Raw genomic sequence first — 22,180 nt, forward strand, 5'->3', positions numbered from 1 at the left:
TGTTCCCTTCACCAACATGCCCATTGAAGTCCGCTTTGCCCATTGAAGAGCTCCTGTGCAGGAGTAAATTTTGAAAATTCAGTTGCCATCCCAAAGAAATGCAATCCACAATCCAAAAATGCAGTTAAGTAAAGTCTAACTTCACAATGTAAACCTAAACATGGTGCAGAATTTCTCAAGATTTGTCCCTTAAAGGGTGAACATCCTTACTCAAAGCATTCTAACTGGCTCAAATTCCTGATGCACAGACCTCTGGCATTTTCAGGTGCATCCCTTAGTTTGGAAAAAAAACTTGCAGTTTGTGACCCAGACCAAGTGAATTTTACCTTGTTTTCTAAGAAGTCTAGCTTTCCTGGCGATATCCGCCTTACTCTTGATAAGACGCTCATTTATGTAAACACTTGTGTCTTTCAACTTCCTTCCCTGTTTACGTAATTACATTTTTATGCCTTCTGTTTGCAAAGTGGATGATGATGACTGGAGTGGATGTCTTATCCTGAGTCAGCAGAGTGTGACATGCTTCGATATTTTCTTTATCTATGACAATATGTTTACTATGAAGGAAGGCAGTCACCTGTTCCTCCGTAGTTTCCTCGTGTCCACCATCCTCGGAACTAACTCTCATTACAGCTCGTGAGAAGTTCCTTGGTTTACCTTTTAGTCCGGAGATGATGACATTGTTTACTCCAAGTCAGACACCCGATTTTCCAGATATAATATTTTTGTTCTTGTTCGGAGTTCTGACATTTTAACTGTTTGATTTCTCCCAGCAGGTCTGTAATGATGTGGTTTTGCTTTAATAAAGAAGCCATTTCCTCAGACAACATGTTCATGGACTCCTTTATTTCCTCCATGACTTTTTGAAAAGTTTTTAAGGCCATGCTGCTTTAGGGATGTAGTAGGTCTTGATTAAAATTTAATGAGAAAAAAACTGCAGTTTAAAATGTGGGTTCAAAGGAAACACAGTAGTTGTTAAATCATAACTGGACTGCATTTATATAGCGCTTTTCTATCTGCATCAGATGCTCAAAGTGCTTTATGCATCAATCCCTCGCATTCACCCCGATGTGAGGCTGCTCCCATGCAAGACGCCCATTACACACTGGGAGCAACTCGGGGATTAAGGACCTTGCCCGAGGGCCCTTAGTGTTTTTCTGGTCAGGCTGGGATTTGAAAAGAGGATCCTCTGGTCTCAAGCCCAATGCTTAACCACTAGACCATCACCTCCCCTTGTTGTTGTTGTCATTTCGGCTGCTCCCATTAGTGTTTGGGGTCTTCAAATGATTCATAATGTAGCTATTTGAATTTTTACCAGAAAGACAAAATGTAATCAGTTCAGTTCTATTCATTGTCTACCGGTTTACACAAAGATCAATTTGAGGACAATTTTTGTTAGAATGCTGAACGGCTGTGCACCCTCTTACCTGCTTTAGCTGGTAGAGCAATATGTGCCACCACACATCCTATCATCTGCTGTTATGGAACTGTTCTGTCTTGCTGCAGTTACAAAGATAACAGGCGGGAAATCCTTTGGATTTTATCCACCATTTGGTACAACAGTTTATCACTGACCTCAGGCAGCTAAGTTCTGCTAAAAATACTCAAGTCCCAAACTTTTTTTCTTGTGTATATCCTCAGAAGGTGTGAATTGTTATTTTGTAGTTTGTCATGTGTTTTTATTCATTACTATCTGATTTACAGTTTTGTTTTAATCTACTCAAATTTGACATTGCACAGCACTTTGATTTAAAATGAGTGAGCTAAGTTTAGCTAAGTTTTTGTTCATCTCACCAATTTAACTACACCATATCTCATGCCTGAGAAAGACGTGACAATACAATGCATCCAGAAAGTATTCACATTTTGTGTTGTTACAGCCTTATTCCAAAATGGATGAAATCCTTTTTTTTCCCTCAAAATTTTACACACAATACCCCTTATTGACAATGTGAGAAAGGTTTTTTTTATGAGATTTTTGCAAATAAAAAAAAAAACTAAGAAATCACATGTACAATCCCAATTCCAATGAAGTTGGGATGTTGTGTAAAATGTAAATAAAAACAGAATACAATGATTTGCAAATCATCTTCAACCTATATTCAACTGAATACATGACAAAGACAAGATATTTAATGTTCAAACTGATAAAATTTATTGCTTTTGTGCAAATATTTGCTCATTTTGAAATGGATGCCTGCAACATGTTTCAAAAAAGCTGGGACAGTGGTATGTTTACCACTGTGTTATATCACTTTTCCTTCTAACAACACTCAATAAGCATTTGGGAACTGAGGACACTAATTGTGAGTGTCATGATTGGGTATAAAAGGAGCATCTCTAAAAACCTCAGCCATTCACAAGCAAAGATGGGGCGAGGATCACCACTGTTTGAACAACTGCATGAAAAAAAATAGTCCAACAGTTTAAGAACAATGTTTCTCAACGTTCAATTGTAAGGAATTTAGGGATTCCATCATCTACAGTCCATAATCAGAAGATTCAGAGAATCTGGAGAACTTTACACATAAGCGGCAGGGCCGAAAACTAACATTGAATGCCCGTGACCTTCGATCCCTCAGACAGCGCTGCATTAAAAACTGACATCATTGTGTAAAGGATCTTACCGCGTGGGCTCAGGAACACTTCAGAAAACCATTGTCAGTTAACACAGTTCGTCGCTACATCTAGAAGTGCAAGTTAAAACTCTACCATGCAAAGCGAAAGCCATAAATCAACAACATCCAGAAATGCCGCCACCTTCTCTGTGCCCGAGCTCATTTGAAATGGACAGACGCAAAGTGGAAAAGTGTGCTGTGGTCTGATGAGGCCACGTTTCAAATTGCTTTTGGAAATCATGGACGGCGTGTCCTCCAGACAAAAGAGGAAAAAGACCATCCAGATTGTTACCAGCATAAAGTTCAAAAGCCAGCATCTGTGATGGTATGGGGGTGTGTTAATGCCCATGGCATGGGCAACTTACACATCTGTGATGGCACCATCAATGCTGAAAGGTACATCCAGGTTTTGGAGCAACACATGCTGCAATCCAAGCAATGTCTTTTTCAGGGACGTCCCTGCTTATTTCAGCAAGACAATGCCAAGCTACATTCTGCACATGTTACAACAGCATGGCTTCATGGTAAAAGAGTGCTGGACTGGCCTGCCTGCAGTCCAGACCTGCCGCCCATTGAAAATGTGTGGCACATAATAAAGAGCAAAATACGACAACAGAGACCCCAGCCTGTTGAACAACTGAAGTCGTACATCAAGCAAGAATGGGAAAGAATTCAACAATTAAAAAGCTTCAACAATTATTGAATGTTGTTAGAAGGAAAGGTGATGTAGCACCGTGGTAAACATACCACTGTCCCAGCTTTTTTGAAATGTGTTGCAGGCATCCATTTCAAAATGAGCAAATATTTGCACAAATACAAAAATGTTTGTTTGAACATTAAATATCTTGTCTTTGTGGTGTATTCAGTTGAATATAGGTTGAAGAGGCTTTGCAAATAATTGTATTCTGTTTTTATTTACATTTTACACAACGTCCCAAATTCATTGGAATTGAGGTTGTACGTAAGTATTCACACTCTTTGCCATGAAACTCAAAGTTGAGCTCAGATGCATCCTGTTTCCACTGATCATCCTTGAGATATTTCAACAGCTTAATTGGAGTCCACCTGGGCTACATTCAATTGATTGGATATGATTTGGAAAGGCAGACACCTGTCTACATATAAGGTCCCACAGTTGCGAGTGCATGTCAGAGTACAAACCAAGCATGAGGTCAATGGAATTATCTGTAGACCTCTGAGACAGGTTTGTCTCAAGGCACAAATCTAGGGAAGAGTACAGAAACTTTTTTATGCTTTCAAGGTCCCAATGAGCACAGTGGGAAGTACAGATCCACTTAGACTCTTCCTACAGCTTCTTGCCTGTGTAAACTGAGCGAACGAGGGAGAAGGGCCTTAGTTAGGGAGGTGACCAAGAACTCGATGGACACTCTGTCAGAGCTCCAGTATTCACCTGTAGAGAGAAGAGAACTTTCCATAAGGACAACCATCTCTGCAGCAATTCATCAATCAGGCCTGTATGGTAGAGTGGCCAGATGGGAGCCACTCCTTAGTAAAAGGCACATGGCAGCCCACCTGGAGTTTGCAAAAAAGGCCCCTGAAGGACTCTCAGACCATCAGAAACAAAATTTTCTGGTCTGATGAGACAAAGACTGAACTCTTTGGCGAGAATGCCATGTATCATGTTTGGAGGACACCAGGCACCATCCCCACAGTGAAGCATGTTGGTGGCAGCATCATGCTGTGGGGATGTTTTTCAGTGGCAGGAACTGGGAGAAAGGACTGAGTGAAAGATGAATGCAGCAATGTACAGAGACATCCGGGATGAAAACCTGCTCCAGAGCCCTCTCGACCTCAGCCTGGGGCAACAATTTATCTTTCAACAGACGACTCTAAGCACACAACCAAGATATCAAAGGAGTGGTTTCAGGGCAACTCTGTGAATGTCCTTGAGTGGCCCAGCCAGAGCCCAGACCTGAATCTCATTGAACATCTCTGGAGAGATCTGAAAATGGTTGTGCACTGACGCTTCCCATCAAACCTGATGGAGCTTGAGAGGTGCTGCAAAGTGGAATGTACAAAACTGCCCAAAGATGGGTGCTCCAAGCTTGTGGCATCACATTCAAGAAGACTTAACGCTGTAATTGCTGCCAAATGTGCATCAACAAAGTATTGAGCAAAGGATATGAAAAAGGATGTGAATTCATGTGATTTCTTCCTTTTTTTTTATTTTTAATAAATTTGCAAAAATTTCAAAAACTTTTTTCATGTTGTCAAATGGGGCAATGTGGGGTATACAGCCAGAACACTCTGTCCCAAGCCTGGATAAATGAGTAGGGTTCTGTCACGAAGGGTATCGAAAATAAAACAAGCCAGTACAAATGTAATTTCCATAGTGGATCGGTCAAGGCCTGGGTTAACAATGACCACCAGCTGTGCCATTGCTCAACACGTTTCTGGCAGAAATTGGGCTACTGCTGGGGGAAGAAGAAGAGGAGGCAAACATGTCCAGAGACCGTGGGAGGAGAGGAAAACTAGAAGGGTGCAACTGAGAGCCAGGTCTTTGAATGTTGGCAGTGTGACTGGTAAAGGGAGAGAGCTGGCTGACATGATGTAGAGAAGTAGACATATTGCATGTACAGTCTCCATGGAGGAGAAGAGGGAGACCATAGAGGAGGAGATTTATGGATGTGCGGCGAGAGGAAATGCAGGTGGTTATTGTTACAGAGGAAGCTGCTGAGGGCAGGGTGAGATGGGAATGGTTGATTTGCTGTGATCAATAAGATGTTCTCATTATGGGATGTTGTGAGTAGAATTCTAAGGGACAAATGAATTTACTCTATTTTGGAATAAGGCTGTAAGATAACGTGGAAAAAGTGAAGTGCTGTGAATACTTCCCGGGTGCACCATACCTATGCTAGTCCCATCTCATCATTTTAACAATTATTTGAGCAAATTTCTTCAATAGGTTTTGAGTAAAGCTATTAAATGTAGGTTGGTAAATTTGGTTTAGAAATGCTTTAGACTTGGTTTAGAGAGTCTTGATTCATGGGTCTGTATCTTTTGTAATTTTATGTTGGATTTGGACACAAATTGGGGCCAAAAATCAGCAATGATGGACTACCCTAGACTGCAAATTTAGGCCTGTTCCCTCTCATGAAGAGAACATCTGTAAATGTTTAAAGAAAATATCCTTGTACTTGCCAAAATGAGGAAAAAAATAAATTTTAATATTCAAATTAAAAGGTATTTCACACAGAATGGAAAGTTTGTAAGCTTTTCCATCAAATAATAATAATAATAATAATAAAATATTTTCAGAATTTTAATCAGCCTGCTTACAGGTTGTCCTGGGTGTGCTTAAACAGTTTAAATCTAAAGCTTGCCTTCTCTTTTGCCTTCATGCAGAATGATTACCGTAAGCTGTCCATGCAGTGTAAGGACTTTGTGGTGGGTGTATTGGACCTTTGTCGGGACACCGAAGAGGTGGAGGCCATACTGAATGGTGACGTTGATCAGTGTGTTCCCAGCCCTTATAACCGGCCCTGCCTCAGCCGTGTCAAACTGGCTATCAAGTATGAAGTCAAGAAGGTAAGACAAATGACTAAATACAACATCTGTAAAATGTTTATAATTCTTTTAGAATTCATGACACTAAGGGACTGATTTATTAAGATCCCTTATAACAAGTGCTAAATTGTGTGGACATTCCAAACTTTTGCACTTTATGCTGTGAACATTTTGTGGGTGATTTCGTAAGAAAAATTGCACACATGCCAGCAGATGGTAGCATGGCACAGACAGCAGTATGTAAATAAGGATTTTGCTTGTGTTAATGACTGTAAACACAAAATGAAATTCAGTCAGCCACAAACACAAATGCACATTTTAACTGTAGATAACACTTACTAAACATTTTTTAAATACAAAATGAATAATAAAATAAAAAACAAAAATGAATGTGTCCTTGAAAATTGCACTGCATACTCTATTGAGCTGGGTGAAAGTTAGGGCCTTACGTTATCACACAGTGACGGCGCCAGGAAATTTTTGTTGGGGGGTCCAGGGGGGGCTTGGGTAAAAGTTGGAGGGGCTCCACAAAATGTCGTCGAGATGAAGACTATATAGTAAATTGTTTTATAAATATCAAGGTATATGTTTTAGTCACCTGTGCTCCTCTAAAATGTGGTATCAATGGACACACACATCACAGAATGATTGCATTCATCACTTTGCTCAGTTACGCAATATTGAGACATTCTCAGCACAAAACTGCAGTTGAGAGCCACAAATATGCCAGTCGCTATTCACATTATTGGCAGAATTATTGGGGGGCTAAGGGGGGGCTTGGCTCATTATTGGGGGGGGCTTAAGCTCCCCAAGCTCCCCCCCCCTTGGTGCCGCCACTGTTATCACATATGCCATGAAACTACTTTGCTTTAGTATCGGGCAGACCAGCATTCAAAGTTTACTATCACTACTACTATGGCAATCAGCATTAAAGTCTCTGTGGTCAAGGGAATAATTCAAAATAAAGCTACTTTTTTAAAAATCTACCTAGTGGCACAATAAAGTATCATGTTACATTATTATACTCACATCCACAATTGTCCACCTATTATTATAGTGATAGAATTATATATTCTGTTGTGAAAGTGTAGTGACACGGACCCACAACAGGGGGCATAAATGAATGGACAATGAATGAGCCGAAAATAGAACACTTTACTGTTGTGAATGTGCACAACGAAATACAGACGGTTACAGAATTTGTATGCAGTCAATCTACAGAGGTGACATGTGGGCAGGCTCGAGGATAGAAGACGTCTGTCCAGAGAAGAACCGGATCCCACACGATTTCCACTGCCACCGAACCCGAAGGATACTGGAGCCGCCAAGTCCCGAGTCCCCAGGTGGCCACCGTCTCCAGCTGTCGGATCTGGTACTGCTGGCAGGAAGCAGAAACAGTTAGGTGTGGGTGTGTGCACACCCAGTAACACAGGCAGTCAAGCAGGTGGGAATTTGCACCTCCACCTCCGCAATACTGAACACAGTCAATCCGCTACACTCGACCAGTTGCTTGTCTTACGAGTCGTGAAGGGTGTGATCCCGCACCCTGCCGTCGACGACTGAATCAGCCTCCCGCTGACACAAGCAAACAGGTCCTTCTGAAAAGATTAAGCAAACGATTACGTGCAATACGGCACAGTTAAATGGCTGAGAGTTTACCTCTAATGGTAGGCGATATCTCGGCAGCGGGGTGGAGATGTCGTCCGGCTTTTATGGAGTGGTTGATGAAGTGGAGATTGGTGACAGCTGTCATGAGTCGATGAGTGACAACTGTCACTCCCGGCTGTTCCCGTGAGGCAGCAGCGCCCTCTCTTGCCTGAAGCCCGCACTTCAGGCAGGGCGCCCTCTGGTGGTGGGCCAGCAGTACCTCCTCTTCAGCGGCCCACACAACAGGACCCCCCCTCAACGGGCGCCTCCTGGCGCCCGACCAGGCTTGTCGGGGTGTCGGGTGTAGAAGTCGGCCAGGAGGGCCAGATCCAGGATGAAGCTCCTCTTCACCCAGGAGCGTTCTTCAGGTCCATACCCCTCCCAGTCCACCAGATACTGGAACCCCCGGCCCATACGACGGACATCCAGGAGCCGGCGTACTGTCCATGCGGGCCCCCAGTCGATGATCCGGGCAGGAGGCGGCGCTGGTCCGGGAGCACAGAGGGGTGAGCTGGCTTGATCCTGGAGATGTGAAAAACAGGGTGGATCCGCAGTGAAGCTGGGAGTTGGAGCTTCACTGCGGCCGGATTGAGGACTTTGAGGATCTTGAATGGGCCAATGTATCTGTCCTTCAATTTTGGAGAGTCCACCTGGAGGGGGATGTCCTTTGTTGACAGCCACACCTCCTGCCCGGGCTGGTATGCAGGGGCCGGGGAACGCCGGCGGTCTGCATGGGCCTTAGCCCTCGTCCGGGCCTTCAACAAGGCAGAACGGGCGGTGCGCCACACCCGACGGCATCTTCGCAGGTGGGCCTGGACCGAGGGCACACCGACCTCTCCCTCCACCACGGGAAACAATGGGGGCTGGTACCCCAGACACACCTCAAACGGGGAGAGGCCAGTGGCAGAGGACACCTGGCTGTTATGTGCGTACTCGATCCAGGCCAGATGGTCACTCCAGGCCGCCGGTTGCAGAAGTTCTTGTGTCCTTGAGTGGTCTGCCTTGCCCCTGGCACAGGTGGTACAGGCCTGAACATATTCCTGGACGTCGGCTTCCATGGACGCCCACCAGAAGCTCTGTCGGACCACTGCCACGGTCCTTCGCACCCCTGGGTGACAGGAGAGCTTGGAACCGTGACAGAAGTCCAGGACTGCAGCTCTGGCCTCTGGTGGGACGTAGAGGCGGTTCTTCGGGCCCATGCCTGGGTCCGGGCTCCGTGCCAGGGCCTCCCGGACGGTCTTCTCCACGTCCCAGGTGAGGGTGGCCACGATAGTGGACTCAGGTATGATGGATTCCGGCGGATCCGACAGCTCTGTTTTGACTTCATCTTCGTGTACCCGGGACAAGGCATCCGACCTCTGGTTCTTGGTCCCGGGGCGATAGGTGATCCGGAAGTCAAAACGCCCGAAGAACAATGACCAGCGGGCTTGCCTGGGGTTCAGCCGCTTGGCGGTCCTGATATACTCCAGGTTCCGATGGTCTGTGAAAACTATGAATGGCTCCGAAGCTCCCTCCAACAGGTGTCTCCACTCCTCAAGAGCCTCCTTCACCACAAGAAGTTCCCGATTGCCCACGTCATAGTTCCGCTCTGCCGAGGTCAACCTGCGAAAAAAGTAGGCACACGGGTGAAGAACCTTGTCAGACTCCCCGCTCTGGGATAACACGGCTCCTATCCCTGAGTCAGAGGTGTCCACTTCAACCACAAACTGGCGGCAAGGATCGGGCTGCACCAGAACTGGTGCAGTGGAAAACCGACATTTCAACTCCCTAAACGTGGCTTTGCACTGATCTGACCAGGTGAAGGGGACTTTAGGGGAGGTCAGGGCTGTCAGGGGGCTAACTACCTGACTGTAGCCCTTAATGAACCTCCTGTAGAAATTTAAAAAGCCGAGGAACTGTTGCAGCTTCCTACGGCTTGTAGGTTGGGGCCAATCTCTCACCGCCGCAACCTTGGCCGGATCAGGGGCGACGGAGTTGGAGGAGATTATGAACCCCAGGAAGGACAAAGAAGTGCGGTGGAACTTGCACTTCTCGCCCTTCACAAACAGCCGGTTCTCCAACAACCGCTGCAGGACCTAACGTACATGCTGGACATGAGTCTCAGGGTCCGGGGAGAAGATGAGGATATCGTCCAGATATACGAAGACGAATCGGTGCAGGAAGTCCCGCAAGACATCATTAACCAAAGCTTGGAACGTCGTGGGGGCGTTAGTGAGACTGAACGGCATGACCAGGTACTCAAAGTGACCTAACGGGGTGTTAAATGCCGTCTTCCATTCGTCTCCTTTCCGGATCCGAACCAGGTGATACGCATTCCTAAGATCCAGTTTTTTGAAAATTTGGGCTCCATGCAAGGGCATGAACACTGAATCCAACAGGGGCAAAGGGTATCGATTGCGAACCGTGATCTCGTTCAGCCCTCTGTAGTCAATGCATGGACGGAGTCTGCCATCTTTCTTGCCCACAAAAAAGAAACCTGCACCCATCGGGGAGGTGGAGTTCCGGATCAGCCCGGCAGCTAATGAGTTCTGGATGTAGGTCTCCATTGATTCGCGCTCAGGACGTGAGAGGTTGTACAGCCTGCTGGACAGGTACTCAACGCCCGGGATCAAATCAATGGCACAATCGTACGGACGATGCGGGGGAAGGGTGAGTGCCAGATCTTTGCTGAAAACGTCAGCAAGATCGTGGTACTCAACCGGCACCGCCGTCAGATTGGGGGGGACTTTAGCCTCCTCATTAGCTATTAAAGCGGGGGGAACCGAGGATCCTTAACACTCCCGGTGGCAGGTTTCGCTCCACTGAGCCACCACCCCAGATGGCCAATCAATCCGGGGATTGTGTTTTACCATCCACGGGAAGCCCAAAATCACGCGGGAGGTGGAAGGAGTAACAAAAAACTCAATCTCCTCCCGATGATTCCCATACACCACCAGAACTACTGGTTGTGTCTTGTGTGTGATTAAAGGAAGAAGGGTGCCATCTAGTGCCCGTACCTTCAGAGGTGAAGGAAGCGCCACCAGAGGGAGCCCTACCTCCCTTGCCCATCTGCTGTCCAGCAGATTCCCTTCTGACCCCGTGTCCACCAGTGCTGGGGCTTGAAGGGTTAAATCCCCGCTCAGGATCGTAACTGGGAGGTGTGTGGAAATACGTGTATGTCCCACGTGAATGTCTTGGCCCACTCTTAACCCAGTTTCTAAGGGCGGGGCGTTCATGTTTAACCGCTTGGGGCAGTCTCTCTGCTGATGCTCACTTGAGCCGCAGATAAAGCACTCCCCGCGGGCCAGTCTCCTCTGTCTGTTAGTTGATCTGAATTTGGCCCTGCTCGTGTCCATAGCATCGTCAGCAGGGGGAGCTGTTGCCACACGGAGCGCCAAGGCTGTGGAGCGTGGGGAGGGCGGAACCTTTTCGGACCCGGAAGGGAGAGGGACGGCGCGTGCCCGGCCACGTCCTTCGTCTCGCTCCTGACGGCATTCTTCTAATCGATTGTCTAAACGTATGACTAGATCAATAAGTCCATTCAAATCCCGCGGTTCCTCCTTGGCCACCAGGTGCTCCTTCAGGACCGGCGACAGTCCGTTTTTGAAGGCAGTGCGGAGCGCAGTCGTATTCCAGCTGGACCTCGCAGCCGCAATGCGGAAGTCGACTGCATATTCAGCTGCACTCCGACGCCCCTGTCTCATAGACAGCGGCACGGTTGACGCGGTCTCGCCTCTGTTAGGATGAACAAAAACCGTTCTGAACTCCCTCACAAACCCAGTATAAGAGGTAAGGAGCCGTGAATTCTGCTCCCAAAGCGCTGTAGCCCAAGCGCGTGCCTCACGTCGAAGCAAATTAATTACATAAGCCACCCTACTGGCGTCTGACGCGTACATCACGGGACGCTGTGCAAAGATGAGCAAACACTGCATTAAAAAGTCAGCGCACGTCTCCACACAACCCCCGTACGGCTCAGGGGGACTTATGTATGCTTCAGGGGATGGTGGGGGGGGTGGTCGTTGAATGACCAGTGGAATGTCTATATTCGGCACCGGGTCAGCAGGAGGAGAAGCTGCAGCAGCGCCCTGAGCGCGCGCTTCCACCTGCGCGGTGAGAGCCTCCATCCTGCGATTGAGGATGACATTCTGCTCTGTCACCGGGTCAGCAGGAGGAGAAGCTGCAGCAGCGCCCTGAGCGCGCGCTTCCACCTGCGCGGTGAGAGCCTCCATCCTGCGATTGAGGATGACATTCTGCTCTGTCATTAGATCCAACCGGGCATTAAAGGCGGTGAGGATTTGCTGCAACTCACCAATCACGCCTCCTGCAGACGCCTGTGTACCCTGCTCTTCTATTGGCTGTCCAACAGATGGTTGACGCCCCTCGGGATCCATGACGTTGGCCGAGATATCCTGTTGTGAAAGTGTAGTGACACGGACCCACAACAGGGGGCGTAAATGAATGGACAATGAATGAGCCGAAAATAGAACACTTTACTGTTGTGAATGTGCACAACGAAATACAGACGGTTACAGAATTTGTATGCAGTCAATCTACAGAGGTGACGTGTGGGCAGGCTCAAGGATAGAAGACGTCCGTCCAGAGAAGAACCGATTTCCACTGCCACCGAACCCGAAGGATACTGGAGCCGCCAAGTCCCGAGTCCCCAGGTGGCCACCGTCTCCGGCTGTCGGATCTGGTACTGCTGGCAGGAAGCAGAAACAGTTAGGTGTGGGTGTGTGCACACCCAGTAACACAGGCAGTCAAGCAGGTGGGAATTTGCACCTCCACCTCCGCAATACTGAACACAGTCAATCCGCTACACTCGATCAGTTGCTTGTCTTACAAGTCATGAAGGGTGTGATCCCGCACCCTGCCGTCGATGACTGAATCAGCCTCCCGCTGACACAAGCAAACAGGTCCTTCTGAAAAGATTAAGCAAACGATTACATGCAATACGGCACAGTTAAACGGCTGAGAGTTTACCTCTAATGGTAGGCGATATCTCGGCAGCGGGGTGGAGATGTCGTCTGGCTTTTATGGAGTGGTTGATGAAGTGGAGATTGGTGACAGCTGTCATGAGTCGATGAGTGACAGCTGTCACTCCCGGCTGTTCCCGTGAGGCGGCAGCGCCTTCTCTTGCCTGAAGCCTGCACTTCAGGCAGGGCGCCCTCTGGTGGTGGGCCAGCAGTACCTCCTCTTCAGCGGCCCACACAACATATTCTTTGAACTGCAACCTGAAGAGGGTTTTAAATATTCTTAAATTTTCTCCACACATGATTTAATATAAATTACATTGTGAATGGTTTCTGTTCCAATTAAACCCCAGCTGTAAAGGAGGATTTAATAATAACAAAGACCAGAAGTGTTTTACTGCTGTTTAATTGTACCTTTGTGTGTACGTTAGCAACACTTTAAAACTTATTTATCCATACAGGATGAACACAAGACTTCACATGTGATTGTCTGTTTTTCTGCATATGTCCCAGAGTGCTGTTTGCAAAAAGCTGAACTGATGCGCAGCCAAGCTGCTATACTCATTCACTGATCACCCTTAAAGCAGTGTGTGTGTGTGTGTGTGTGTGCGTGTGTGTGTGTGTGTGTGTGCGTGTGTGTGTGTGCGCACGTGTGTGTGCGTGTGTGTGTGTGTGTGTGTGTGCGCGCGCGCGTGTGCTGTTGGTTTAAGGTTTGTTTTTAAATCCCATAGACGAGAGGTGCTTAATACCGAGGGAGCTGACAGTCAAAAATAAGTACACGGATGGGAGAGGATGCAATGGGAACCAGCTAGAGTGTGAGTGTGTTGTACACACTCATGGATCAAACAGCGATTGTCTCACATGTCAAAAGGTTGAGAGAATGGGGAATTGGGCTCCAGTACCAACAACATGCAAGCGGTGTCAACAAGACTCAAACAAATTGATAAATTGTTGCCAGGCTGTCTATAAGCTTTATTTACCTGCGAAGACCATTGCTATGCAAAATTTTGTCAAAATCATTATGTTACTTTTGGAGATATTTTGTGAATTAAGAGACAAACAGGTGAGGTGATTGTGGGTGGAGGTAACCAAAAAGTATGTGTGTGGACTTGTTCACAAAAAAGATTGTGTTTTGACTGACATGCAGGGATGCAGTCATCTGTTCTGACAAATGTTGCTTTAACTGCCTTGTTGTTTGGTGAAGTGGTGGAGACAGCTAGTCAATAGGGGATGTCTTAGAACTTATTTCCTGCCTCCTTATTCACTCAGATATTTTTTTCTTATGGTGTAATTTTGATTATATTTTTTAAAATTGGTTGAAATGCATTTAGCTACACAAATTTAGAGTATCATTGACTCTGTGCTTTTTAATAACAGAGGAATGGGGCCCCAACATTATCAAAGAACAGGACAGCACATTAGATTCATTTTGCCTTTGTGGCATGTTAGAATTTCCACTTTTATTTTAGGACAGCCATGGCAAATGGCTGTCCTAAAATACAGTAGACTGGTATTTAAATTTCTGTGTTTCAATTTTGAACCGTATGGACTGTTAAAACATGGAAATTTAAGATATAATTGCATAAAGTTCTGGCTGTACATACATTCATCATGTGCATGAATGTCAGTAATTTTGGGCTTTTAATGATGTCCTTAATTTTTTTTTTTTCCCAGGGTGGAATCATACAGCATACGCCATGAATGACTTTAAAAAAGAATTGGGTCTTCTCTAATCCACACAGAGTCAAAATTATGCACACAGACACTAATGTCCGTCTCTGGATTATGCTTTTTTCCTGGACTACAACCCCAATTCCAATAAAGTTGGGACATTGTGTAAAATGTAAATAAAAACAGAATACAATGATTTGCAAATCCTCTTCAACCTATATTCAGTTGAATCCACCACAAAGACAAGATATTTAATGTTCAAACTGATAAACCTTATTGTTTTTGTCCAAATATTTGCTCATTTTGAAATGGATGCTTGCAACACATTTCAAAAAAGTTGGGATGGGGCAACAAAAGACTGGGAAAGTTGATGAATGCTCAAAGAACACCTGTTTGGAAACAGGTGAGTGTCATGATTGGGTATAAAATGAGCATCCCCAAAAGGCTCTGCTGTTCACAAGCAAAGATGGGGTGAGGATCATTACTTTGTGAACAACTGTGTGAAAAAATAGTCCAATAGTTTAAGAACAATGTTTCTCAATGTTCAGTTGCAAGGAATTTAGGGATTCCATCATCTACAGTCCATAATATAATCAGAATATTCAGAGAATCTGGAGAAGTTTCTACACGTAAGCGGCAAAGCCGAAAACCAACATTGGATGCCCATGACCTTCGATCACTCAGGTGGCACTGCATTAAAAACCGACATCATTGTGTAAAGGATCTTACAGCTTGGGCTCAGAAACACTTCAGAAAACTATTGTCAGTTGACACAGTTCGTCACTACATCTACAAGTGCAAGTTAAAACTCTACCATGCAGTGCAAAAGCTATACATCAACAACATCCAGAAATGCCACCGCCTTTGCCACTGACAAAAGAGGAAAAAGTCCATCCAGATTGTTACCAGCGCAAAGTTCAAAAGCCAACATCTGTGATGGTATGGAGGTGTGTTACTGCCCATGGCATGGGCAACTACACATCTGTGATGACACCATCAATGCTGAAAGGTACATCCAGGTTTTGGAGCAAAACATTCTGCCATCCAAGCAAGTTTTTCAGGGACGTCCCTGTTTATTTCAGCAAGACAATGCCAAGCCACATTCTGCATGTGTTACAACAGCATGGCTTCGTAGTAAAAGAGTGCGGGAACTAGACTGGCCTGCCTGCAGTCCAGACCTGTCTCCCATTGAAAATGTGTGGCACATTATGAAGTGCAAAATATGAGACCCCGGACTGTTGAACAACTGAAATCGTACATCAAACAAGAATGGGAAAGAATTCCACCTACAAAGCTTCAACAATTAGTTCCCAAATGCTTATTGAATGTTGTTAGAAGGAAAGATGATGTAACACAGTGGTAAACATACCACTGTCCCAGCTTTTTTGAAATGTGTTGCAGGCATCCATTTCAAAATGAGCAAATGTTTGCACAAAAACAATCAATTTGATCAACAAAAACAATAAGGTTTATCAGTTTGAACATTAAATATCTTGTCTTTGTGGTGTATTCAATTGAATATAGGTTGAAGAAGATTTGTAAATCATTGTATTCTGTTTTTCAAGATTCAAGATTATGTGACCACTCTTCTAGGCAGAAATGGTAAATTGGTTGGATTCCTGGCATGGACCCAGTTTTTAAGGGTAGTCCGCAAATTTTATGTATGTAGAATTTTGACCCTGTGCAGATTAGAGAAGATCCAAAGTAAAGCTGTGCACCCAATTATTATTTTTTTTTTCCCATTTCATTTATATAGCACCAAATCACAACAAAGTTGCCTCAAGGCGCTTCACACAAGTAAGGTCTCTAACCTTACCAACCCCTAGAGCAAGCACACAGGCGACAGTGGTAAGGAAAAACTCCATCTGAAGATTTGAGGAAGAAACCTCAAGCAGACCAGACTCAGAGGGGTGACCCTCTGCTTGGGCCATGCTATTGACAATTAACAACACGAATATACAGGAAATTTTGGAACATTTTGAGAGTCCGTGCTGGTGCACAGAATGGGAGGCTTGCAGAAGAAGACACCAGTCCCATCTCTGGATGAAATCACACCTCAGACAGAGAGGAAAAAACAGAATCAGGCACCAGAAAAACAACAAATACAGTATAATTTTTCAGCATTAAGCAACAAGAAAAACAGAAGAAATACTAAGGTGATCACCGGCCACTAGCCCTAAGCTTCACTAAAAGACTCAGGCTTTAGATAAAGTTGAGGCCACAGCCTGCTCTCTTTAATAAAAGAATGAATTTAAAAGGGTAAAAAGCATAGTAACATGCTATGCCAGTATGCTAGCCATACGAAAGGGAAAATAGGTGCGTTTTAAGTCTGGACTTGGGAATCTCTACATAATCTGACTGTTTTATTGATGCAGTGAGATCATTCCACAAAGCAGGTGCACGATAAGAGAAAGCTCTGTGACCTGCATACTTTTTATTCACCCTAGGGACACAAAGTAGCCCTGCACCTGAACGCAGAGCCCGAGCCGGTACATAGGGTTTAAGTAGGTCAGCTATGTAGGGAGGTGCTAGTCCATGAATATTTTTTATAGGTTGGTAATAGAACCTTAAAATCTGATCTCACAGAGACAGGAAACCAGTGAAGAGACACCAGAATGGGTGTAATGTGGTCAAAGTTTCTGCTTCCTGTTAAAAGTCTGTCGGCAGCATTTTGAACAAATTGGAGACCCCTAATGCTGGGCTGTGGTAAACAAGAAAATAGAATATTGCAGTAGTCCAAACTAGAAGAAACAAATGCATGAATCAGGGTCTCAGCATCAGCCATAGATGGGATGGGACAAATCTTCGCTATATTTCGCAAGTGGAAGAAAGCAGTCCTCGTAATATCTCTAATATGGAGGTCAAAAGACAACGTAGGATCAAAAAATTACCCCTGTCATGATCTGGACTTTTTGTGTCATGTTTTTTCTGTTTGCTCTGCTTAGCTGAGGTTTGATTGATTGATTTTTTTTTTTTATTTTTTTTTTCAGTTTGTGATTTCTCATGCTGGGTTTTTCCTGCTTGGGCTTTGTCTTTCCCTGGCTCTCTTGTCTGTTTTTCTTTGTGCTTGGTGGTGGGCAGTGCACACTGTTTGGGCCACACCCTATTCTGGAGCTTTCCACACACCTGTTTCCAATCTGTAGCTCATCACCAGGGTGTATTTAAGCCTCACTGGTTGCACTAGTCCCTCGCCAGATTGTTGTGCTTTATGCCTTTAATTCCAGCTCTGTTCTTGTGTTTTCCTAGTCCTGCTTGCCACGTTGTGTTTTTTGACCACCTGCCTGTTTTGTCGACCATGCCTTATCGCCTGATGTACCTGACTTCTTTTCTGTTTTTGGACTGCCGTTTTGTGTACCGTTTTGGGGAGGTGATGTCTAGTGGTAGGGAGGTGATGGTCTTGTGGTTAAGCGTTGGGCTTCAGACCAGAGGATCCTCGGTTCAAACAATAGCCTGACCGTAGTGGTGTCCAAATCCATTGCAAGCAGAAGATCATTCACCACTTTAGTGAGAGCTGTTTCTGTGGAATGGTATTTTCTAAAAGCAGACTGCAGTGGCTCAAAAAGTTTATTCTCAGTAAGGTGGTCCATGAGCTACTGTGAAACCACTTTTTCCAGAATTTTAGAGCAAAATGATAGATTTGCTATTGGCCTATAGATTTTCAATGTACTAGGGTCAAGATTGGATTTCTTGGTTTAATCACTGCAGATTTGAAACATTTAGGAAGTGGTCCAAAAGTTAATGAAAGATTAATCATTTCCAGCACACTCGCCCGAGTGGGCCACAGCTCCTCTAACAGTTTTGTTAGTATAGGATCAAATAACCAGGTTCTGCTTTTTGTAGACGTTAAGTGTTTCATCAGCACACCTAGTGAGATACTATCAAATTCTGTAAATCTAGGTAATACTTCAGTTATGGCACCCACCTCAATATCAGGGTGTAGTTGCTGGGTTAAGGCATGCTGGGATATGTGTAACCTAATATTGTCTATTCTCAAAGTAATCCAAGAAATCTTGTGCTGTTAAAGGGGAGCAGGTGATTGCCCATGAATACGTGTTGCCACCGTGTTGAACAAGAACTTTGAGTTATGCTTGTTTTTGTTGATCAAATCAGAGTAATAGGCCCGCTTTGTAGCCAGTAGTGCATGCATATAGTCTAAGATAGCATCACGCCACGCGAGGTGGAATACTTCTAATTTTGAACTACACCATTTTCGTTTTAGACCTCTAGCCTTATGCTAGAGGTCTAGCCTTACGCAAGGAATCATTTAACCAAGGTGACTGTGTTTTGGGGGGACGTGGTTTTAATATAGGTGGTGCAGTCATGTCAAGTGTACTTTTGAGCGCTGATTTAAACTGTCCACAAGACTGTGTACTGAATGGGTATTTTCCAAACGTGAAGCTAAGATATCAGGCAGTCTAACTTCGAGTTCAGTTGTAGTTGAAGAGTTGATGTCGCCGCATTGATAAATATGATTGCTGTTCCACTAGACACGGCAGCGAAACTGTAAACCTAATAAGTGAATGATCAGAGACTACTGATGCAAGAGGCATGATGTCAATATTTTTGACAGCAATACTACATGCGAGAACTAAATCCAGGGTTTTTCCACTAATGCGCGTCGAAGCCTGAATGCATTGCTGGAATCCTAATACATCCATCATTTCCATAAATGATTTGCAGAGGGAATCAGAAGGCTTATTTATATGAATGTTGAAGTCACCAATAATCAGAATGTTATCTGCACTCATTGACAAGTTAGAGATGAACTCTAACTTGAATCAGAGAATCGGAATCGGAGAATCGGAGAATCAGATGTTCAAATGAATTATATTTGTGACCCTCAACAGCTAATAGACTAAACCTAGATTTATAAATAAGAGCAACACCCTTGCCTTGCTTCATATCACAAGGGACGTGACTAAATGTGTACGCCAGTGGGCAGGCCTCATTTAAGGGGAGGACAGCTGAAGGTTTAAGCCAGGTTTCACATTACCCAATCACATCTAAGTGATGATCCATAATTAGATTGTTCATCAGTAATGATTTTGAGGATAGTGATCTTGTTAATTAGACCCAGACTAAGGACCTCAGTGGGGTTGACAGTTGAACTATTTTGATTTAGGGGTGGTTCCAGAGTAGCATATATAAAATGCCTGGAAGTAGGTTCAGGTTTGAGACATTCCACGCTGGTTGTAGGTAGCAGACACAAAATATGTGATATTGCTAGAACAGCCAGCGGGCCATTCTCAATTTCAACATCATCCCGTGTAGTAATGAGTATTGAGTTTGCAAAGCATATCCCTCTATGATTTTTATGGACATGTCTGTGGAAACAGGCCACAGTCTCAACTAGATTTATTTCCCTCCCTGCCACATATACTGCACTATCACCATAGTGGATATTCTGAACTAACTTCCCCATTAAGATAATGGAGTACACACCCACATTTGTCATAAGCCTTGCAGGGTCTCTAATCACCTGCTCCGTGCCCTCCTGTGAAGTCCTAATGTTACCCTCCCTGAAGAGCTATATCTATGTTCACAGACAAGATGGCGGCACCTTCCCCAGTAGGGTCAGAGGTGTCAAGTAATGAAGTACAAATACTTCGTTACTATACTTAAGTACACTTTTTAGGTATCTATACTTTACTTCATTACTTATTTTTCTGCCTACTTCTGACTTCTACTCACTACATTTTCACACAAGTATCTGTACTTTCTATTCCTTACATTTTTAAAACAAACAGCCTCATTACTCTTGGCTTCAGCGCCAGTGGATGTGCGCTGAGGCACCAGCGCACATCCACCGGCGCAGCTCCACCTGAAGCCCGAGGTGTCAGTGCAGTTCCACTGGCGCGGCTTCACCGAGGCGCCAGCGCACATCCACCGGCGCGGCTCCACCTGAAGCCCGAGGCGTCAGTGCAGTTCCACCGGCGCGGCTTTACCAAGGTGCCAGCGTGGATTTATCTGACCATGGGTCCGAAGAAGGCACTGATGGCAGATTAGGGAGACGATATCAAGAAGTCCCTGGACTTTTTGTCTGAGGAAATCTCTGTTGTTAAAATGCAGCAGAAATCCATTATGGAGCTGGTGGAAGAAGTGAAGGCTCTCCGGATCCAGAATGCCGAGAAAGACCGGCGTCTGGTTCACCTGGAGAACCGTGTTGTGGAGTTGGAACAGTACACAAGGTTGAGCGACGTTATTATTACAGGAATTCATATTAAACCTTGATCCTACACACGGGCGGTGTCAGAAGACAGCGGAGGGGAGGCCAACGAGCAGGAGGCCAGCTCAGTGGAACAACAAGTGGCTGACTTCGAATAAAGGTATTCAAATGGACTGTAATAACATTGAAGCGTGCCACCCCCTGCCCAGGAGAGAGGATGGAGACAAGCGAGCAGTTAGAATGAGGTTTGTCAACAGAAAACATAAAATGGCATTGTTAAAACAGGGACGGAAACTCAAAGGAACAAACGTATTCATCAATGAACATCTGACCAAAAGAAATGCAGACATCGCCAGGAAAGCTCGTTTCTTAAAAAGCAGGGAAAAATTCAACAGACATGGACATCCAACTGCAAAACATTCATCAAATTGAATGGAACACCAGAACAAGTGAAGGTTATCGTAATCAGGAACATCCAGGAACTGGACAAATACGACCAATAAGGTATGAGGACACAAACACATCACAACACCATGACACAGACCAGAGGAACCTATTCATCTACTACATCATCTACATCTGGAGACAAGAAGGATATAACTCACAGGATTGCTGATCATGGAAAAGTAGAACTGAGAACATTTAAATACACAGACCACAATGTACTGGACTTGGAGCACGATATAGACCCGGACAATAATTTCTTCTCAAATATCAATGACAGTTGTTGCTATTATACAGACGAAACAGTTTAATCGGATCATTAAAACGGATAACAAATTATCAATAATCCATTTCAACAGCAGAAGTCTATATGCAAACTTTAACAACATTAAAGAATATTTAAGTCAATTTAAAAAAATATTTAACATAATTGCTATATCAGAAACATGGATCAATGAAGATAAAGGAATGGATTTTGAATCAATCGAAGCAGTGGTTCTCAGATTGAAGCCTATTGACCTATTGTTTCGTTTATTCTTTCTTTCTTTCGCTTAATTTTCCCCCGCTAAAACCCTAAAGAGCATACTTCTGTGAGTATTGTTTACCTTTTCTATGTTAAACCGACCTGTTATGGTCTTCTGAAACAGTTGATAGATGTATTTTATAACTTAAAAACGGGAGCGACGCTAACGCGTTAGCATGTCTATGGCATTTTCAATGTTAAAAGTTAGCATGAAGCAGTTCCAGCTGTCTTCACGTTCAGGTGCATTTGTTTTCAAATTGTAATATTTCTTAAATTTATTTTTGTTTATATATTAATAATCTAATGATTATTATATACAATTTCAGAGAAAGAGACAGAAAGAACCTGAATAGAAACACAACAGAAAATATAAAAGCAACTAACAATGAACATACATGGGTGATTCTTTAACTATGGGCACTATTGGCCTTGTAAATGTAATTTCCACCACACCATTGCCTTACAATATAAAGCACCTTGGGGCAACTGTTTGTTGTGAGTTGGCGCTATATACATGTGCTCTGATGTCACTGTTTATCTCCATAGAAACTACCCAAACAATCTTTCATATAAACTGTTTAAAGGGACATTACAGTGTTGTGGTGGAAATTACGGCAATAGTGTGGGACAACTA

General features: G+C 44.5%; 1 protein-coding gene across 1 annotated transcript in view; it reads left to right on the forward strand.

Annotated features, from left to right (window-relative positions):
* Positions 1-22,180, forward strand: part of LOC117519650 (short transient receptor potential channel 7-like) — a 214,412-nt gene that overhangs the window by 106,895 nt on the left and 85,337 nt on the right. Inside the window, exon 3 of the mRNA XM_034180923.1 lies at positions 5,982-6,164. Within this exon, the coding sequence (XP_034036814.1) occupies positions 5,982-6,164 (183 nt within the window). The remainder of the gene's footprint in view (positions 1-5,981; positions 6,165-22,180) is intronic.

This window comes from Thalassophryne amazonica, chromosome 11 (genome assembly GCF_902500255.1).
Source record: "Thalassophryne amazonica chromosome 11, fThaAma1.1, whole genome shotgun sequence".
Classification (NCBI taxonomy): domain Eukaryota; kingdom Metazoa; phylum Chordata; class Actinopteri; order Batrachoidiformes; family Batrachoididae; genus Thalassophryne; species Thalassophryne amazonica.